We start from the raw sequence: 22,118 nt of genomic DNA on the forward strand, positions 1-22,118 counted from the left end.
GGTGCCGACCGAAATAACAATGCTGGAGCGGGGCGGGATGCTCACTTGGTCTTCGAGCACACTCAAGGCGTGGTGACTACGAGGGCTCTCCGGCGGTATCGCTTTATCTTCCGACAGCGTTATTGACTTCGACTTCAGGTCGATGACTGCGCCGTGTTGGTTCAGGAAGTCCATACCGAGAATGACGTCTCGAGAACACTGTTGGAGGATAACGAAGGTGGCAGGGTAAGTCCGGTCATGAATGGTTATCCTTGCCGTGCAGATTCCAGTCGGCGTAATCAGGTGTCCTCCAGCGGTGCGAATTTGAGGGCCTTCCCATCCAGTCTTAACCTTCTTCAACTGGGCGGCGATGTGTCCACTCATGACGGAGTAATCAGCACCGGTGTCCACTAAGACGGTAACTGCGTGGCCGTCGAGAAGCACGTCGAGGTCGGTGGTTCTTTGTCTGGCGTTGCAGTTAGGTCTTGGCGTCGGATCACGGCTGCGTCGCGTCGTCAAGTCGTCTTTCGTCGGTGTAGTCTTGGCTTGCTGACTTCGTCGGGACGGCGGCGTGTCGTCATTAGGTCGTCGAGATGGTTTCTTCATCGACTTCGTCGGCGGCGGAGGTTCTTCGTCAATTCGACGAACAGCAACCGCACCTCCATCGGTTGCTGCTTTTAGTTTTCCGGATATGGGCTCGCAGAGCGGCCCCGAGCTGAGCCAGTGTATGGTCGACGCTGCGGTGACAGGTAGCGGCCTGTTCCCTGAGTGGCGGCTAGGTAATCGGCGATTTCACGTGGGCGCTCGCCAAGCTGTGGACGCGGCGCGTTGACGGCGAACCCTCTCAGTCCCAGGTCGCGGTATGGGCATCCGCGGTACACATGGCCGGCTTCTCCGCAGTGATAGCAGAGCGGGCGGTGGTCGGGGGCTCGCCAAATGTCCGTCTTCCTCGCGTAGGTGCGCTGGGCGACGTATTGGCGTGCTGGCTGCGGCGGCGGCGGCGGACGACGGAATTGCGGCGTTGCAGGACCCTGGCGCGGTCGCGCAGGGGGGCCTTGACGGCGGGCGACGGCGGCGGCGTAGGTCATTGCCTCCGGCTGCGGTGATTCTGGTTCCACCTCAGGAACTCCAAGGGATCGGTGCACCTCTTCTTTCACGATGTCGGCGATCGAGGCCACTTGAGGCTGCGACGAAGGCAAGACCTTGCGCAGTTCTTCGCGCACAATGGCCCTGATGGTCTCGCGCAGATCGTCTGTGGCCAGTGATTGAATTCCTGCGTAGTGGGTAGAGCTCGTACGGCGGTTGAATTGCCGGTTCCGCATTTCGAGTGTCTTCTCAATGCTGGTTGCCTCGCGAAGGAGCTCTTCTACGGTCTTCGGTGGGCTTCGCACCAGTGCGCCGAAAAGTTCTTCCTTCACACCACGCATGAGAAGGCGGACTTTCTTCTCTTCGGGTATATCCGGGTCGGCGTGGCGGAAGAGACGTTTCATTTCTTCCGTGAAGATAGCAACGTTCTCGTTCGGTAGCTGCACTCGGGCGTCCAGCATGGCTTCGGCCCTTTCCTTGCGCACGACGCTCGTAAAGGTGCGCAGGAAGCCGCTACGGAAGAGGTCCCATGTCGTTAAGGTCGACTCCCGGTTCTCAAACCACGTTCTGGCGGCGTCTTCTAAGGCGAAGTAGACATGCCGCAGCTTGTCGTCGGAGTCCCAGTTGTTGAATGTCGCGATTCGCTCGTAGGTCTCCAGCCAGGATTCCGGGTCTTCAGTCGCTGCTCCATGGAAGGTCGGTGGGTCCCGGGGTTGTTGTAAGATAACGGGGGACGCTGGGGCAGCCATTGAGGTTGTCTTGACCACGATCTTCTTTGTCGCCTCAGGCAGAAGTCCGTGCTCTGGGGGCAGTCCTTGCAGTCTGCGGCTAGCACGCTGGTCTTGGGCGGTGTCGGTTTTTTCCTCGGGCTTCGGGCTTGGATCGCGGCTTTGCGGGGGCGTTCGGTACATGAACGCACTAGCATCTCCACCAGATGTCACGTGGTAGTGACGGTGAAGAAAGAACACAGTAGCAGTATTGTGTAAGACAAAACTAGCTTTTATTGGGCGAACCTGTGCCCACAAAACAGGCTACACTTAAAGCACAACGATAGCGGCGAACACAGTCGGCGATCGTCGAAAATCTGATCAGCGGGTCAAGCGCGTCGGCTTTTATAGAGCAGTCGTCGAATGTTCCAGACTAATTGTTCGGACCCGTGTGCCTTCCACAAAGTTCTATACCATTCGCGTTACGCGATGAAATCAGATAACAGAAGGTTCGGCGACAACAGACAGCCGGGTAGAAGCATCGATAACTTTCCAGAAACATCGGATACACTCAGGCGCGTCCCTCGCTGTGCGATTACAGTTGTTAAGCGGCGAAACGTGGTCGCCCGATAGAGATAAGTACACGTGTCAATATGTATGACGGGCGCTTAACACCTGCTTTACCTCCGCCGCGGGTCGGCCAGGCATTGCCTTAATTTCGTGGTCTCGCCTACATGTGAGGATTGCTTAACGCCTGCGTCACCTCTGCCGTGGCTCATCCCAGTATTGCACTATCTTCTGGACCTGCCCACGTATGGAGTTTTGTGTCCACACCCGGAAATGATTCCGGGGGAATTAGCCATAAAGAGCTTGGCTGTAAAATCGCTTTAATGTAGTCAAATAAAAGGCATACGCAGCCAAGCAAATTCTTTGCTTGGGTCGCCCGCAAAAAGAAGAAAAAGAAAGAAATGTAAGCCTATGGGCACGTTACTACGTTAGCCCATGCTAAAATCACTTCACTCGAAGGTACTGGTTACTGCCATCCTAACCTAATATACCCTATTATAAATTAATTATTTATTATTAACTAATTATTTATGTGAATACGAACACGGGAGCAGTTTTCAATATTGCCCGAAGGTCGAGGCAGTGACTGCTGCATACGGAGGTCTAGCGTTGCGCTTGAATTCATCAGACGCGGTTCTAACTTTACACGGGTGCGACACGTTGGCGCCACGTCGCACGCATGGCTGCCACTGCTGGACGGCAGGAACAACGCCCTCACCGCTACCAGGCGTCACAAAACGCGGGCAAGGCAGGGACTGCATTGGCACCGCAGGTGTCGCACATCGATGGCGCACGAGGTGAGACCAACGGAAAACGGTAGGCTTAATTGAGCGCCCAGCGAAAAAGAAATATTAGATAACGTTCGCTTCACGTTTGCCAGAACATATACGCGTGCCTGCAGCGGAAGACAGAAAGTTGGCCTTCCTCTGCCGTCGAGGCGACTGGTCGTAGCGTTGACGGTACGTTCGATTCGCTTCGTCGTTTTTGCATGCAAACGCGCGTTGCGTCTCTGAAGACTAACACTCTGCGCGCGACCACCCCATGTACCTTCACCGGACAGCACGACAACGGCGATAGCGCGGAGGACGCCGACGGCGTGGATGCGCACCGAGTGTCTGTGTAATTGCTATCGCAACCAAACCGCGCCCGCCTTGTTCTTTACGTGTGCCTCTGCATGTCCGTGCAATTAGCACGCACTGCTCCTCCCCATGCTTACGAAAGTTTGTTGCTTCGTACATACTGGTGAGGAGAACCCATACCTCGATGCTGCAGATGTGTTGGTAGTAGTTGTCGCACGGCCTGTTTCTCTCGTCGATGGCGTTGCTTAAGAGGGCCGCGTACTCAGCGCACGCCGCAGTCGGGCATCCCGAACTGTGCGCGGCTGGTCCAGCGCGGTAACGCCAGGCCAACGTCGAGGCGACGCCCAGGAGGACAGTGAAAGCGACCGCGACAGCTGCGCCGATGACGAGGCAGGCACGGAAGGTTCGTTGGCGCTCACGGCGATGGGCCTCTTCGACCGGATCGTGGATGCCCAGCGCCGACAGGTCGACCTGCGGCGAGCGCGGCGGCCAGTCTGTCGTGACTCACGGGGCACGAATTCAGAGCAAGATTTTACACTGTCTTCGAAATCACGAGCGTGCCGTCTGCCAGCCTCCTAGGCTGTTCTTATGGTCTAGAAACAGAAGTCTAGGTTCTCGGCTGTCCCAGTGTGCGTATATACACGCACACTGTGAGGAACCACTCTAGCAGGAACCATTTACAGGTGATTCCTGGTGCAATTCCCTTCACGTAGCTCAAGCGCTTGCCCCTAGCAGCCAAGACGTAGAAACGTCGCTAGCTGTCCTGCGTTTGTAGATAAGGTACATGGTTTTATACTTCTCTAAGGTGCTACGACTACCGCAAATTTTGAGCGAAAAGGTGTGTTTTCGACATCATTTCACTACATTATTGGGGCTGCTTTAGAATATCCAAAATAGCCGCGCGGATGGTCGCATGTGCATTCCGAGATGGTCGTGACCAAGAAGGAAAAGTGGCGTAATATATAGTAGGTTGGTGCTGCGGCCAGGCGACACTATGCATTACCGTTACTGGAGTTATGGCGAATTAGGAAGTCACGCTTCATTTCGACGAGGCCTGGTGGAAGAAGGCCGGGTGAGAGAAAGTTCTTTGTGCACGAGGAATGCTCGAATATGTCTGGTACATATTTGTTTTCTTGTAGAAATGTCACAGTCGAGTAAACTTTCAATGTTTGCCTCTATATGTTCATCTTTCTTTCGTGCCAGGAACTTATTCTACGGATTTTTTCTTGTAGTACTTATCAGCTTAATGTGCATTCGTGTTCCTCTTTGGGTCCCTCTATACATCTTCGAGCGTTCACTTTAACTGACAGCAGCTTGTGGAACTTCATATTCGATATGTCACGGTCTCTGGCTTGTCGTTCGACCGTTGCTTGCACCTAATTGGTGTAAGTTCTGGTATATATATATAAAAAACATGCTCCTTTTCCCGACGTACTGCTCTGTGGCTTGCCTACCCAGCCACGGCCGCTGGATATATATTAAAAAAGAATGTGCGGCCTGCCGCGTGCAACGAAAACGCTGTTATCCGCCGCAACGCCAGAAGCCGAGGTCTGCTGTCTGAGATCAGCATAGAAAATGCGTCACGCACGCACGTGGAACGCCGTCGCCGATGCGTCCCATCCCCAGCAGTTAGCGCCGTTCGGCCCAGCCAAGCGGCCGAGAACGCAACTACGGCAGGCCGCAGCTTTTATTTCGTGATCCAGCGTTGCTTATACTACACTCAGTATTTTGTCACGTTGTGGTCTGCGACTTGTCTACCGGACCTTGCTTATTAATGCGAGAGCGTTAATCAGCACCGTTGTCAGATGGGAAGAAAACTTGGCACCCGGAGGCGCCGCATCCCAGAGCTTACATGTACTCGTCAACCCAAACCATCATTCGATACATTGACCCCGGTACTCCCCTTCAGCCCGGTCTGACTGGGCGGGGGCACTTGGTTCGGGCCAACGGTCCTTCCCAGACAAGGGGGCTGTTGTGGTGCAGCACAACTGAGGAACTGCGCTCCACACACAAACAGCCAAGTCGGTTTTACAGGGCACAAACCTGGTCTCCCCCCGCATTGCCAAAGGCACGATCTGTCCATGCACAGGGCAAACTGGAAGCTCATTACGGCCGGTTTCCTCGACGCTAGGCGAGCTACGTTCATGTACCGCCTGGCGCGAGGATGCCTTCCGTTGAGTTACCGGCGCTTCACAGCCATCCCGGCTCGTGGAGTGTGCCCCTTTTGTGGCGGTCGTGAGGACTCGGCTCATATCTTTACGCAGTGTTTGCTTACTGCAGCTCTTCTCCAAAGGACTGCTAGTCTCTTTAAGCTCCCAGGCGTTCCTTATGAGACAGTTCGATTTTTGCACCCTCTGCCTAATCAGGTGATCAACCAGTTCGTGCTTGTTCTCACCGAGTGCTCATACCAAGTTCGGTTGGCACGCTGTGACGCACTTTTCGGGGATCGGGCGCATGGCCTTCACGAAGTGCTTGCGAAAGCACGGAACGAGGTCCGGTTCCATATCACCCGGGAGCTGCGCCGCTTGAGCAAGAAGTTTCTCGAAGTGGGGGCTCGTCCTGCCGTAATTTTTGATGATTTAAGCGGAAAGCTATCCCTTAAGTTATGATGCATGCTCCTAAGGTTGCTCGATTCGACCGTGTGTGCCAGTCGATCTACGGGGTTTTGTTTGGCTCAATGGAACCCAGAGCTGGAAACGGGGGTGGCACACCCTCGTGTGGTCACACTGCCCCGCGGATGGCTGTGGTTGTATCCGCGGTTGTATGCCTTGACCTGTGTTGCGTCAAGGCAGTCCGAGCCTTAATAAGCAAGCAGGTAATGAGCATGGTTACTAAGCGTTAGCGCATTGGCCAAACGAATTTCAAACCACGGATACACAACCAGACAAGCCCTCCATGTGGCGCAGGGAAATTACAGAACTAATTGAATTTCTCAGGGTAAAATATGTAGAGAAATCGTAAAGTATAACACAGACACAACCTTCAGAGGCGATAGAGACGGATTGTAATTCCAATACACGTGAATACATAAGTATGTTAGGCGAAAACTCAAACACAAACCCCTCTTAAGCGGAGCGTTTTCCAGCTGCTGTTTGAGGTCTGTCTTCTAGTCGCGGACAACTTTTCTTGGCAATGAAACGAAGGCTACGGAAACTGAGCGCACCTCTTTCACTGCTGCTGGAATTAGTCCCACACTTCTGTTCACGTTTTCTTACGTGGGAAATTGAAAACAATATTATTTTTGTTTTGTACAGCACCTAGTTTTAAACGATGCGTATCCTTAACCAGTCAGCTATTGGTATTTTATTGTACCTTTATATTGCTTTTTCGAGTTTTGGCACACCCGAAACCATTGCACGCTTTGCTCATTCACAAAACGCGAAAAGGCACATGTGTCTTCTGGTGAGTGTTTGTCGCCTGCTGTCCCGTCAATCAATTCCCCTGAGAGGCCGTTCACCAATCTCGCCAACAAAACACCGTTGCAGCACACCAATAAAAAAATGGCTGTGGCTTACCTAAGGTTATGCCCAGGATGCGAAGCATACTAGCCTTTACTTTAACGCGACAGCGTTAAGGAGCTCGTGTCGCAGAAAAGCCGGTGTCATCAGTGTCGGTGTCTGCGGCGTTGCACTTCATGAATAAATCGTTGTCGCGCCGAACGCTGCGTTGCTCGACGCTCACCGCGTCCGATGCGGGGGGCGACGCCGCGAGCGACGGCGCCAGTTGAAGCCCAGTTTCTCCTCTGTCGTGACGTCATGGTGTCACGTGGTATTGAAGGCGACACCGCCGCGCCTGAGGAGCTGGGTTGAGCTCTCGAGCAACGGCGCGAGTTGGAGCCCCGTTTCTCCTCTGTCGTGACGTCACGGTGTCACGTGGTATTGAAGGCGACACCGCCGCGCCTGAGGAGCTGGGTTGAGCTCTAGTAATATGCTTCGCATAAAATAAAGTGTTTCCAGCATCTGCGCGGAAACCAAGCGAGCCCATCTGGAAATGGCAAACTTCGAAATCTAGGTACAAACGAGTGAGCGAGCGAGCTGACGGCTGCGCCGGCGCTCAACCAGCGCCAGCGTCGGTTGCGCGTCCAAGCCCTGACCGACGCCATACGGCTGCATGGGAGCTCCAACGAAGGCTGCGATTCTCACGGTTCACAACTTGGTACGTATCGGATGTGAATAAACATTGATTCATGCCGAGTTAATTGCATCTTCCCTCACTAAAGTGGTTGTGCGAGGTTGGCGAAACCGAAACGGGTGCCGAGTGCGCCCGGACTACACTGCATACGAATGCACTCGTGCAGAAGCTCCGCCCCCGGAACTTTCATTACATAGCCAAGAAAATTTGTCCGAGAGCATAGCAGGAGCGACGCAGCCCTTTGGTTCCTTGGCTGTCATCAACAAAAGAACCATAAAGCTCGCCTTCGTGCGCAGCGCTCACCGTCAGCTATTTCCGGTGCATATTACGGTTACGTAAGCTGCAGTTGCCGGGAAGCGTGAGAAGCTTTAGGGGTCCTTGAACGCTATCGTGTTGCACTCGTAAAGGCGATGCATCCTCCAAATTATTCCACTCAGCTTTCGTGACGTCACTCACAGCCGAGTGCACGTCGACCATTCATTACTCCACTCACGTCTATTGTTACTTAAGGGTCCATTGCTTGTCTCTCAAGGGTTACGCGCCGGAACCGTTACGTTTTTATGACGTGCCGGAATATGGGCAGTCTCTGATGCATCGCTTACCCCACTCAGTCTTTCGATCCCTCGCTGCCCGTGCTTGGAGCGCTTAGCCTTGGTCTTTTTACCATCCGTGGTGGCGGCGGTGGTGCCGATGGTGGTCGTTGTGGGACGGTCCTTTGTTTTGGCGGGAGCCCCACCCGGTGACGTCACCCTTTGTCGCGCAGCCAAGGACGGCTTGCTCAGGGACTTAACGAGCGAAGGCCGAGAACGCCCCGCCGCCCGTGTCTTCTTCCCGGACTCTTTCGAGCGCTTCTTCTGGGACTTGCGGAGATCGTCCGACATGGCGTCTTCTTGGTTCTCGCGCTTCTTCTTCTTCGTCCTCTACCCTTGCTTGCTTGCTGGTTATGCCATGCCGCTTGTCCACCACGAGAAAGCGGCCGTGGTTTGATTTTGGTTTGAAAGAGCCTGTTTTGATTGCGCACTCACAAATTCTCTTTAAATCAACATTCAGATCAATGCTCAATAAAATCTTCGAACCCCGTTGGCTGTCTTCCGCGAGCTAACCCAGATGAACTAATTTGGCATGTCCTTTTTAATGCCCTTCGGCTTGAACGGCCATTGAAAAATGAGGGCGCAACTGTCGTACATAGTCCAGTTGAAGTTGCCTTACCTCGTTTTCGTTCATTGAAGTGTTCGTGCATCTTGGGGAAATCGTTCGAGTGTTTTCTACCTCCAGACGTCCAGTGATGAGTGTGTTAGCTTCCCGTCTTTAGCTCTCACAGAAAGTTTCTTGGAGGAGGCATCACATGACTCCTAACTATGTTACATGAATTCGCCCTTCATTTTCTTGTAAGGGCAGGCGCGGTCTACACTGCTTCCCATGTATAAAATCGACGCAGTGGCACAATAAATTTAGTTGAAAGTTTTCGCTTGGTGTGTCGGCTTCTCTCCCGTCCGTGTCGTTTCTCTTTATGTGTCGCGAAATATCATTTAAGTAATGAATTACCGACTTGCCCGGAATGCTGCTCTCATTATATTTATTTATTTTTTTTATCGCGAAATGGCCGCACCTCTTCTCTTCGACCCGATGCACATATATTTTCAGGCATTCTCTTGTACTGTCTTCAACTGCTCCCGATATGTTGAACTCACTGAGCCTCAGCAGCAAAAACGCTCCTATTAAGAACAGGAGAAACTCACCCGATCGAACGAGACCATGGCTTTCGCCTGCGAACGGCGACTTCTCGCCTTCCATCCAACGTCGCGTGAGACAATGATCTCGGTATTTTTCGGATGCTCTTTTTATTCGGTTACCCCTAAAGTCCCGGTAGGGGCAGGTAAGGGGGGAAATGATAACGAAACTAAGATACACTGTAACCTATTGAAAATAACTTTATTAAATATTTGTATATTGACACGTGCACTTGTCTACCTTTTCCGGGTGACCACTTGTCACCACCTAACAAACGTTATCGCAGAGCGCAGGACACACCTGCACGTAACGGAAGTTTCTCGAATGTTATCGATGGTTCCACCCGCTGTCTGTCACAGAAACTTGTCTACTCTGATTGCATGTATGCGCGACGCGAATAGTGCAGAGCTGTGTGGAAGGCACACAGGTACCAACGGTTACTCTGGAACATTCGACGACTGACGGATAAAGGCAGACGCGCTTGACCCGCCGATCAGATTTTCTGCGATCGCTAACTGACTGCGTTCTCGCCGCTATCGTTGTGTTTTGAGCGTAGCCTATGTGTTAGGGCCCAGGCTCGCCCAATGGAAGACTAGTTTTGCCATTCACTGTTTTGCTGCTTGTTTCACCGGCACTACCACATGACAATATATATATATATATATATATATATATATATTAGTGTTACGTAATGCGTGAACGATGCCTATACCAAGGGGAAAGCTTAATGATACGGTCGAAACTTTAGCCGGAGGAGCTTTTCTCTGGCCTTCTCCTGAATTGGCGTAATAGGTTGGGGAGAAACAGCAAAAGGATGCGAGAACGAGGTGACGACGCAATATTACCGTAAGTGCTTGTGTTGGATATGCAACGTGCACGAAAAACAAGAAAAATGCAAACAAATAATGCATTACTAAGCAGTATATTATTACATACCTTCATTCGAACAAGTCTAATAATAACAACCTTAAAGGAAGAAGTAGGCCGAGTATAAACGTCACAGAAGGTGGCATAGCTTTTTAACGTAAGCAATAAATTCTTCCTGATGCATGACACGCGCTGTCTTCAGATTATTGGAGAGTACGGGCATATAGAGTGTCCAGCAACACGAATGTACATTGAATGTTAAAGTCCATAGCCTCATATTGACATTCGTAAGCGTACTTACGAGCAGAATCTAAAATGATATCGAGGGTTAGCATCTTCCCTTTTCTCTCTCTCTCTCATTTTTTTGTCTGCTAATAATGAACGACTATACTGTAAACAGTGTCCCCCTCCCCCCTAAAATAGTGAGAACAAAAGACTTAGGTCAGGTGTTGAAGTGCCTTAGTATTTCTGATGCACTGTAGGGTTCCTTTCACGCGTAAAGTGAAATTGAAGTTACCGGCCCGCGGTATGGGTGCGGAATCCGAGAAGTCAAATTTCGCCGTCCGTTTTCTTCGTCAATAATCAAGGACCCTCGAGGAAACAAATGTTTCCCGAAAAATTGAGAACAAAAAAAAATCAACTGCATTTAGTTATCCCTATGTGGATGAATGCGAAAGGATTGCGAACACTACGTGTTGCTTAGACTTGCCACAGCGCGATGCCGACGGTTCGACTTGCAAAAAGGTCGTCGCTTCGAGTTTCCTAATTATATTGCCTTAAACAACAGAAAAGTTCGTGGGTTCGGGTGCCTTAATTACAATGTATTAGTTAACTGTGACTTAATTACCTTCGCCTTAACTAGCGCCAAATTGGCGGGTTCGATTCGCACCAAAGGTCGAGGGTTCGTAGCCTTTTTGTACCATCGCGTGGTCACACCGAAGATGCCGGATTTTGCGCTTCTCGAGTCAATTGATGCTTTCGCATTAAAACGGCAGGCAGCCAAAGGTGCAAAGCTATTCACAGAGCAGAGACGGCAGCGAGCTACCGATGGCCTCGTTCCCATTGCACTTTTCTCTTTACATCGACGGGTAGCAAGTACAGTTGAAACTTGATTTAACGAAGTAATGACCACGCTGGAGTTATTTCATTAATTGGGGAAGTGTGTAAAATCGAGAAAGCAATTTTGCGGTCCTTCTAAATCTAAAATTGTAACGTAGAGGCACGAAAAAAGCTACTGCTGCATTGTACTTGTCGCAAATTACCTTGTACCCAGGTGGCGCTGAGTCCACACTTCCGTGCATGGGCGCGGCATGCAGCCTCGTCAAAATAAAGCTAGGGATGTGACCATGGCACCTAGATGTTTTAAGGGGATAGCTTTGGAGCGCACGCTTCAAGAAAAACCCGTCTGTATCAAAATTAGAAAAAAATCACCGCTTTTTTAACTCATTTATTTGAAGAAAAATGTCATTAAATCGAGTTCGACCAAGTTTGTTTCGTTAATTCGGGTTGATGATATTACGGAACTCTGTGAGTACCTGCCGATTAGTGAAAATTTCTTTATTAGATGGAGAACTTCGAAAATAGTATTCTCTTAGATCGAGTTTTAACTGCAGTAGGATAAGTGAGCTACAGACGAGGTTTCTGCAGAGAAAAATGCAATGTCATCTCTGGGCTGCTTTGTTTTCGAGGAGCTAACGAAGTGACCAGAACAAAAGGTAAACTGGTGGTAGCTGTCCTAGCGCAAAATTTTCCTTTGTCATGGTAAATTAACGACTACGGCTTCGAATGCATCACTGTCTGAAACCATAGAGTTCAGCAGCTGGCACAATGTAATTTGCACCATCTTTCACGAGTTGATTAATGCGTTGATCTCATAGGTTACAAATCGCGGGTCTCTCTCCGGTGATTTCATTTTGATGTGTTTTCTTTTACTTCTACATGAAAATGGAATAAATATACATGAAAAAAATATGCAGATAGGAGCAAAATCCGCAGGGCCACTACGATCTGGACATGTGTCGCGAAGAGCCGACCGTCGTCACTAAATTTATTAGTAAATGGTGCAAGTCCTGTAGTTCTAGTCATGTGGTCACGCTCGCCGTGAGTGTAGTAAGGGGAGCGAACTGCGTGCGTTTGTGGTGAATATTCTGGTAGTCATTTTATTCATTTTTTCCCGTTTTCCTGGCCGTTACAGAGTGACTGCTCTTCGATCGTGGCTTCTTTTTAAAACCTTTCCAACCTGTAGGGTGCATACGGGGCCCTTTTCATATTTTTTTTCCACGCCACTTCATTCTTAGTCAATCGCACATCCCAGGTAAGTGCCACAATTCCTGAACCTATCATCATCATTTCATCATTTCATCATCCGTCATTTCGCCACCGCCACAACGAGACGGCGAAGTGCGCAAGGCAGGCGAGGAAATCTCGCCAAAACGGACTGCTTCGCCAAACCGCGGAGCTTCGCCGGCAAACCTGCACGAGAAACCGGTTGCGAGCGACTCTCCCAGCTCGGCGAGACCGGACACGTCCGCTCGAGCTTCGCCAAGGCGAGGAGGTACGCCGACACGTAGGACATCGCCCGTGAGGGCGGACCCGTCTTCAAAACCTGGTGCGTCCTCGCCGAAACATGGCGAAGCTGGTGTTCCAAAACCCGGTGATGCTTCGCCAGTGCTTCGGGGTTCGCCGATGCAATTGCACAATATACGGGTGCCAAAAACGGGAGGCCAGTCCCCTGCGCGAGGCCCGGTGAAACCGACGAAATCCGGAAGCGCTTCGCCGGAACGGCGAAGCTCGCCTAAGCAACAACCTATACTGGTGCAAGCGGGCACATCGTCAACGCCTGCTGGCGTTCGTGTTCGAAAAGCTGAGGGGTCACCCGCCAAGGCTGCCGAAGGCTCGCCGAGGGGTCGCAGGTCACCATCTGGAGGAAGCACACCTATTCGCCGAGCTTTTCTCGGGATCGCAGGTTTGAAATCTTCGGAACTATATGGCTAACATAAGTGTCATATACTCAGAATACTGAGTACTCACCTACGGGGCAGAAACCTGGAGGCTTACGAAAAGGGTTCTGCTCAAATTGAGGACGACGCAACGAGCTATGGAAAGAAGAATGATAGGTGTAACGTTAAGGGATAAGAAAAGAGCAGATTGGGTGAGGGAACAAACGCGAGTTAATGACATCTTAGTTGAAATCAAGAAAAAGAAACGGGCATGGGCAGGACATGTAATGAGGAGGGAGGATAACCGATGGTCATTAAGGGTTACGGACTGGATCCCAAGGGAAGGGAAGGGTAGCAGGGGGCGGCAAAAAGTTAGGTGGGCGGATGAGATAAAGAAGTTTGCAGGGACGGCATGGCCGCAATTAGTACATGACCGGGGTTGTTGGAGAAGTATGGGAGAGGCCTTTGCCCTGCAGTGGGAGTAACCAGGCTGATGATGATGATGATGACTCAGAATATTTTGAATCCGTATAGGTCATATAGTTTATTGCTGTCTCGACCTCATGGCCCACCCATGTTTTTACGCCAGAACACTTTGTAGGAACACGTCCCTTGGTCTGCAAGAACTTCGCATCTTTGGTTACAGGTGCAGCGGCCGCCCCGAAGCCGCAGTCTGCGAAAGACAAAGTCGCAGCCAAGCCGGCCGACGATGCAGGTTCGACGAGAAGCCCTACGGAAACTCGACGTAGGCCCACGATATCTCTGAAGGACCCGCGGTTCCGGTACATTGCCCCAGCCCTGATGGCTGCGCGGGGAGGTCGTGGAGCGGGCGGTACCAGTGGTAGTTCGTCGCCAAATGGACGGACATCCCCCTCCGCCACCCCGTATTTCGCTTCGGATGACGACAACACCACCCTCGAGCTCGGCACATCACAAGTTCCCCACTCCCCGGGGCGATTTGGAGGGAGGTCCTCAGGAACTGCCTCACCCCTGATCTCACAGAGGTAATGCTGGCATGATACATATTTACACACTGCATACTTTAAAGATATACCCTTACTTTCGTATGCATGGTATGCTCTAGTTGACGTGGAGCAAAAAAAGAAAACGGAGCTGGGCAGGGCATATTGTGTGTAGCGTAGGTAACCCGTGGACCATCAGAGTAACAAATTTGGCACTGACAAATTTGGAGTAACAAATGACACTAACAAATTTGGAGGCGCACGTTGGAATCAGCTTGCGCAAGACTCGGATAATTCGAGATCGCTGGGAGAGGCGTTTGTCCTGCAATCGTCATGAAACTAGACTGATGAAGAGGCAGAAGGAGAAGAAGATGACGATGATACTTTAAATGTACATAAATACAAACACTAAATTGGTATAGAGCGTTGTAGCATGCTACCTTTGGTAATCTTGACGTAGCAGTCTAATTCACAGAAGACCTCTGAAAGTTAGCTTTTTTCATAAACTATATAAACACCCCAGGCGAAATTTCGCGGTCGGCGTTTCCGTGCCGTTCTGCATAAAGTCCATGTGCGATGACATCACGGCTGCGCGCCTTATGCTGTACGTGCGAGGGAAATCATGCGAGGGTGGGCACGTCCTCCTACAGATGAAGCGTGATGGCAGGTTTAGCTCCGGCTGTCGGGAACGCTGTGTCATGCTGATAACGCAGGAAGTACCGGGCTCTCAGCGTTAAAGGAAGTGCGGGCAAGACAGATGACGATTATTGTTTTGGGACAAGATAACCCCAAAGGGCGTGAATTTTTTAAGAGTATATGTACAAATGGAGTATGCACCTTTAAAAATGTTTGTACCCTTTCGGTCCTCCTCCTACGGTCTGCCTCCTACGGCCGCCTTCATGGCCGCCCGGATGGATGGTTGGATGGTTGCTATGAGTGTCCCCTTTGAAACGAGGCTGTGAGTTGCGCCACCGAGCTCTTGTTACTATTTTGCCTAATGTCCTACCAGATGGATGGATGTGGATGAATGTTATGAGTGTCCCCTTTGGAACGGGGTGGTCGGTTGCGCCACCAAGCGCTTGCTATCATACTGCCTAATGTCCTACTTAGCTTGAACAATAAAAAAAAGATTTAAAAACCCTATGAACTCCCACCACCAAATTTTCTTATCTTCTATTGCACACTGTACTTTCGTACGCCTTCGTCTGTTGTCGTTTCCCTACTTTTGTTCCACCATCCTCCAATCACCTATTACTAATCCCTATTGCGGACATGTTTACTTTTCCACTGCTCTGACTGAACCTCTGCTCTCGCTTCAAGGAGGCCAGTGACGCGTAAGTCGACCACTGCGTAGACGTCTTCACATTCTAATAAAACATGCCACATAGTTTCCCTAGCTTTACCGCAGCAAGCACATGCTTCTTCATAGTTCTGATATCTCGCTTTATAGGTGCGTGTTCTAAGACATCCCGATCTCGCTTCGAAAAGTAATGAGCTTCTGTTTGAGTTATCACACCTTGTTTCTTTCCTGATTTGGTCTTTTCCTCTTAAGTAGTTAATCATGGCAGGTTTCTTTTCCATTGCTGCCACGCATGAGATTATTTCGGCCTCTCTGACGTTCCCCTTGACGTTCTTTGTTGCTGTGTTGCCCACCCTACAGGCCGCATACTTGCTGGTAAGCTTCCTGCTTTTTTTTTCCTCCACTGTGAATCAATGCTTTTCCTGTACAGATACCTCAACACTCTGCCAGCTTATTTACTTTCTTCCATATTCCTCAGTCGTTCTTCATACTCAGTTTTACTTCGAGCTTCCCTAACTTCAACACTATTCCAGCCATATCACCCTGCACAGCTTCATTTGCAGTCTTTCCATGAGCGCCCAATGCGAGGCGACCCACAGACCTTTGGTTCACGTCGATTCCTGATTGTGCCCCTGATTTAAAGCAAAGAACCGCATTTCCAAAAGTAAGTCCTGGAAACATTACACCTATCCACATACCTCGGAGCACCTCGTACCTATTGTATCCCCATAGCGCTCTGTGCTTTATTATGGCTGCCACTTTTCTTCCCCTTAACTGTTATTTTTTTCCTGTGTTTCGATACATCTATTGCCTTCATTTATCCATGTACCAAGGTATTTATATTCTGTTACCCGAGGCATTTCCTGGCCCTGTATCGCCACTGTCTGCTCACGGTTTTCATGGAATACCATAACACCTGATTGTCTAACACTAAATTTCAAACCTAAATTGTTGCCTTCCTGCCCACAGATACTAGCCAGAGGTTTAAATTGCTTTGCTTCTTAGCTAGCAACACAATATTGTCCGCATCAAATAAACCTGCAAGCTGCTGCTCTACTACTGTACCCGCCTATTGTATGAGAGATCAAAAGCGATATTACCACTTTCTAGCGCCTTCTCCATCCTCACCAGGTACATCATAAACAGCAGTTGGAATAAAGGGCACCCCTGCCTGAGTCCCTTGTTGATATCAACTTGCTCCTCACTCCCTAGCCCTTCGCATGCAACGCAGACGGTACCTTCTATCTAAATCTCTCTCAAAATCTGTAGACAATCGTCACCTAAGTCTTCCCCTTCCGGAATATCCCACAATATAATGCGGTCTACGTTGTCATAGGCTCTTGTAATGAATAAAAAGGCCACATATAATGGTCTGCTTTCTGCTTTTGATATTTCAATACACTGAGTATGAGCAAATAAGTTATCATCTATACGCGTACCTATTCTGAAGCCATTCTGAAGTTCTCCTAAAATGCTATTATTCTCTGCCCATGCTTGAAGCATTAATTTGTTTGCCTGCATTGCTAGCCTGTATATTACCGATGTAATGGTCAACGGAATCTACGAGTGAATTCAATATTTCTTCCCTTTACCTTTATAAATTAAATTCATTCTTTTTTGTCGCCAACTGTCTGGTATTCGTCTATCTTCTAATGTTTTTTTCCACTGCTTTCACCAAACTTTTCTTACTTTTTGGTCCTAGTTCGTTAATCAGCCTAACGGGAACCTCGTCCAGCCCTGTGGCTGTGCGCTTAGGTATTTTTTCTTCGGCTTTCTTCTAGTTGAAATTTGTCAGCACCAGCTCCTTTTCCACCTAGGTTTCTTTCATGCTCTTTTTTTTCTTCAAATACAACGTCAGCATTGCCTTGGAAAGACTCGGCAGTTATTTTTCGGGTGTAATTTATTGCCGCTTCTCCTTCCAGTCTGTTTTCATCTTCGTCTAGAATATATTGTTGTATTGGTGTTGACTTCCTGCCGAATCATTTTATGTGGTTCCAAAATATTCTAGGTGCGGTCTTATTTTTCTCACGTTTTTCTGACAACCAACGTTCTCTTTCACATTTTAATTTTGCTTGCGCCAGTTTGAACCATAGTCTTTTTCTCCCGGTATATTTCCCATTTACTTGTTACTTCATCCTGCAGCAACTGCGCCTTCTCTGCCTGCCTGTGCTCTTGGGATGCTTTCTATCGTTCGGCGTTCGCTCCTCGTACAGCCCTGTTCCAACAGCTTTTCCGTTTCTTTTTTCCTTTCCAACGAACATCTTTCTTTTCCGTATTTCTGTCGTTATTACACTTAGAAGTTGACCATGTTCTCACTCTTTAGTTGGCCATTTGCCAAGTTCTTCCTCGACTCTAGTGACATTATTTTGTTATTTGTTCAGCGTTGAAATTCATACTGGCCATGTTGCGCTCCTTGCTCTTTTTCCCAACTACATATCCCATTTTCAACATGATGCGTTTATGGGCACTACCGGTGCTGCTATACCCTTCCTCATCAGAGACAATTTCTCTCAACTTATCATTAATTGCTTCCGTGATCAAACAGACCACTTGGCCAACAACACCACCATGGGGCAGCCGGGCTCGTGAATGACATTGACGTTTTTTTTTTTGGGGGGGGGGGGGGGCAGCGCCCGTCATCTCGGAAGCCATTGCGTGGGCCGGGAAGGATTGTGGCTCGGCTCGACTTGAGTCTTTTCGAGCGCGCAAGGCAGCAAGGCGAGAAAGGGACTCGAGTTGGTCTTACGTGCACTACTCTACATTTCCTCGGTGGTCTTTCGCGCTGTGTAAAAGCGGGCGCTCACACAGTCAGTCAATCACTATAGCGAACTCGCCAACAGCAGGAGCGAAACAAGCCCAAACCTAAGCGCTAAACAACTATATCACAAGCGTTGGGTGGCAGATGCTTTACATTAACGCGAAATCCCACCACGCGTGCTTGGGATAGGCGGTTTTCTCTTTTGTTTGTCCTCGTGAAATGCCGCGCCATTCTGACAAAACGGGCGGATACACTCACGTATTTGCAGGGCTTCCATCCAGCTTTCGTCAGCCTTCCGCAACAAGTCGAGCGCATTTCACCCCGGCAGCGAAATTCGGTCCTCCGTTCGAACCTGGCCGTGGCGCGAGTCTGGGAACGACAATTTCTCGCCTTCCAACCTGCGCCACGTGAGCAAATTACCGCTTTTTTCTTTCTTTTTTTATTCGTTGGGCCATTCTGTAAAGCGTAATCAATAAGTAGAGCAGATGTAAAAAGAGAAACGTTTGTTGAGAGGAAAGGTGTAAATGTCGGCCGAAGGAGCTCGCGTCAGCCTTGCTATTCCAGAAATGGGCAAAGAGTTACGTAGACACAGATGAAAGAAAACTGGAAGCGAGGTGACCATCAAATACAACAGTGAAGGCCGCTGATCAGTCGACTGCGCGCCAAAGACAACGCGCGCGGTTCTTACGGATGATCGACACGCCTTTGTCTTGAGATTATTGAGGAATAGTACTAAGTTAGACGGCCTCAGTGTTTCCATGTGCGAATGTGCGCTACGTAGAAATTAGTGATCACCTACATGAGGATGGACATGAGGATGCTGGAGGCTTACGAAAAGGGTTCTACTCAAATTGAGGACGACGCAACGAGCTATGGAAAGAAGAATGATAGGTGTAACGTTAAGGGTTAAGAAAAGAGCAGATGGGGTGAGGGAACAAACGCGAGTTAATGACATCTTAGTTGAAATCAAGAAAAAGAAATGGTCATGGGCAGGACATGTAATGAGGAGGGAAGATAACCGATGGTCATTAAGGGTTACGGACTGGATCCCAAGGGAAGGGAAGCGTAGCAGGGGGCGGCAGAAAGTTAGGTGGGCGGATGAGATTAAGAAGTTTGCAGGGACAGCATGGCCACAATTAGTACATGACCGGGGTTGTTGGACAATTATGGGAGAGGCCTTTGCCCTGCAGTGGGCGTGACCAGGCTGATGATGATGATGATGATGACATGAGGATGCACATTGCACATATACTAGGCACCCGCGATCAGGCACACGGGCTCTATCACAAATTCCGCAATTGCGAAATCTTATATTGCCCAAAATGTCAAAAAGCCCAAAGGGCCAAGCAACTCGCCCTTTCGCTGTTCTAGCTTCGCGTAAAAAAATAATAAAATAAAGGAAAGCGCTAAGAGGAATTATAGCATACAAACGTTGTGCACGCGTTCTAGCGAACTCCTACCTCCTCGTATGGTAATTCCTGCACGACGATACACAAAGGACGTGAAAGGGTCCCAAGGGAAGTTCCTATTATTGACAAGCACTGGTTGTGAACCGAGTATTGTAGAGGACCTTGCACAATATTTCGTAAACTGTGAGACGGCTGCGCATGCGCTGAGCAATCAGAAATCAACAGCAAAAAAATGGTGAACTTGTCAAATTTTGCTCTTTTCGTTTTGTTGTCCTCGTTATGCCCCAGTTCAGCCGGCAAAGGGAAACAAAGTAGGTGTTTGGAAAGCTTGCACGAGTGTATAAATAAGTGTGTGAATAAGAGTGAAATTGAAAACTTTTTCTTAATCGGGCAGCACAAATGTTAAATTGGTTAAACGGACTCAGAAAACAATGTCGAATCAGTAAAGCATGCTAGCTCAGTCTTCTGGAAACATCGCAACGTTTGCGGATTGAACTCGAGGAATCTCTGCTGGGAAACTATAGTTGGTAAGACAATATTCTGTGAAGTTGAACTGCGCTAGGGACGAGACGACTTTGCTAAGTGCCGCGAAATGGTTTAACTGCAGGCATAACTCCGGCTCAAGCTGGTATTTCAAATCACCTGCCAGAGTAGCAAGACAAGTGAACTGGATTCCGCAACTGACCTTGCGATTAAGCTATAGAGATCCAAGGTTGCCGCGCGCAATTCCGATGGGAGATGATTTCTAAAGGCAGCAAACACAGAACCCGGGAACGAAATGTATGGGTGACCCCGTTTCCCCCACTGGGGTTTTTTTTTGCATACGAAGGGTTCAGAAACGCTATTCTGTCTTCGAAATCATGGCGTCCTATTAACGTCAGTAGATCGCAGTGTGGGTGCAGAATGTAAAAAGAAAAAAAATGGTGAAATTTCGCATGCGCTTTTGCTTTCGCTCTCTCTGCTGCTGATGAACGACTCTAGAATGAAATAAAGCTCCCCCTCCCCTATATTCTCTCTGAAAGACCCAGAAACAAAAATTTCAGGAGGTATTGAAGCATCAGGGTAATTCTACTCTACCGCATGGTTCCTATGACGTGTGGCTCGCGTTTTGGGGGCAGAATCCGAAAAGGCGAAGCTCGCCCTCTGTGTTCTCCGCTAATAACCAACGAATCTGCAGTAAATAACTGTTGCACGAAAGACCGAAACTATTTGCCTGACATACTGAAGTCCAGACGTGTTTCTTGTCTACTGCAGGGTGGCTCTCAAAGCCCACTTGCTGGTGGTACCAAGTACGACGGCCAAAAGCGCTCAAAGCCTTCCTTCCTGCTGCTGACCGGCGCGTGCTTGCTTGCTCTGCTGCTCAGCGCCATTGTCCTCGCCGTCGTGCTGCACATGATCTCAATCTTCAACGCTCCATCGCGTCAAAAACACGCAGGTCAAAGCAACACCAACACGAGCACAAAGAGTCCGCGGTTCGGCACAGGGGTAGCCGACACCAGGGGCGTTGGCGGAAGCGCAACCGAGGTGGGGAGGGTGCAGACTTCGCCTCCCCCCTATTCTTCATGGCGACACGCTTAGCGCGTCTTCTCAAGGTCGCCGTAGGAGCTCTTGCCGATGTCTCCGAACTGACTTTCAGAATCGGCGACGAGCTCGCGGACTCATTCCGTAGCGGCGTGCCACTCCGTGATCGGCCGTTTTTCGTATTCCGGGGTGGCCAGATTCGGCAAGGTGTTCGCGCTTCTGGAGAACACCGGAGAGCCCGTGTAATTCATCGATCACCGTGGAACGTACCCGGACATTAGCTCGTGTCCACTCAGGAGTCGCCTGACCTTCACCGAACCGCTGGCGAGGCGATCGGATTTCGTCGTCGACGGAAGCGCTGACGTTGTGCGGCGACCCACTAAATGTACTGCCGACGTGCCATATACGAGAGTGGGAAGGTGCTGCCGGCATGTCGCACCTTGGATTTTCGTTTGGCGCCGTACCACCCATTCTTTACCTGGTTCTCGGCCACCAGCTTCTTCACCGCACTGCGCCGTACGCCGGAATCGGGGCTCGCGACTTGACGGTGGCTCCGTAGTTTGATCACATCAATTACTCTTCGACAAACACAGATGCTTCCCGTCGGTGCTGCAAGCGGAGCGGCGGAGCTGCAGGCGGAGCGTCGGAGCTTGGACTTGCAAGCGACCGACGCGGCAGTTGAAGAGGGCTGGCGCGCGCGCAAGAACACGTTACGGGAAGTCACCAACGAGTTCGACGACGCCATTACAGCGGCGAAGGTGCACGGCGCCATGACGGATCAACGAGCGTTCTTCGCCTTCCGGTTGTCACCTTGTACGTGGAGAGGAGGAATGGTGGGAGGATGTGTGACGTGCCGCTGAGGCACGGCGCTGACGTCGCTCCTGTATTTGAACGTCCCAATGTTTCCTCGATGAACCCAGAAAAGAGGTGCGACATGTTCGGCTAGTGGTGATGAAGAAAGCGTATGAAATTATCCGCCCGCTCCGTATGCGTATCGTTCTCCCAATTCTTCACTAATGGGATAATCCATTGACGATAATTGATTTCATCGGAGATTTGGCACAGTATACTCTAGCACACGA

General features: G+C 49.9%; 2 protein-coding genes across 2 annotated transcripts in view; one reads left to right on the forward strand and one right to left on the reverse strand.

Annotated features, from left to right (window-relative positions):
* The window catches only part of LOC139061039 (uncharacterized), a 30,699-nt gene extending 22,298 nt beyond the window's left edge, over positions 1–8,401 (reverse strand). The window contains exons 1-2 of the mRNA XM_070540474.1: positions 8,152–8,401; positions 3,599–3,889 (exon numbers count right to left, since the gene is read on the reverse strand). The gene's annotated coding sequence lies outside the window, so the exon portion shown is untranslated. The remainder of the gene's footprint in view (positions 1–3,598; positions 3,890–8,151) is intronic.
* A 4,142-nt stretch (positions 8,402–12,543) lies between these two features.
* On the forward strand, positions 12,544–22,118 carry LOC139061048 (uncharacterized). Its single transcript, XM_070540485.1, has 4 exons — positions 12,544–13,112; positions 13,733–14,090; positions 18,375–18,513; positions 20,770–22,118. The coding sequence occupies exons 1-4, from the start codon at positions 12,833–12,835 to the stop codon at positions 21,091–21,093; spliced, it is 1,101 nt and encodes a 366-aa protein (XP_070396586.1). The 5' UTR covers positions 12,544–12,832; the 3' UTR covers positions 21,094–22,118.

Source organism: Dermacentor albipictus, chromosome 6, assembly GCF_038994185.2.
Source record: "Dermacentor albipictus isolate Rhodes 1998 colony chromosome 6, USDA_Dalb.pri_finalv2, whole genome shotgun sequence".
Taxonomy (NCBI): domain Eukaryota; kingdom Metazoa; phylum Arthropoda; class Arachnida; order Ixodida; family Ixodidae; genus Dermacentor; species Dermacentor albipictus.

Bases quoted from the DNA above. Each gene is read 5' to 3' on its own strand.
- LOC139061048 (XM_070540485.1), top strand. From the start codon at position 12,833: ATGCAATTGCACAATATACGGGTGCCAAAAACGGGAGGCCAGTCCCCT. The intron at 13,113-13,732 runs GTTTGAAATCTT...CTTTGGTTACAG, and splicing joins AGCTTTTCTCGGGATCGCAG to GTGCAGCGGCCGCCCCGAAG. The intron at 14,091-18,374 runs GTAATGCTGGCA...ACGTATTTGCAG, and splicing joins TCACCCCTGATCTCACAGAG to GGCTTCCATCCAGCTTTCGT.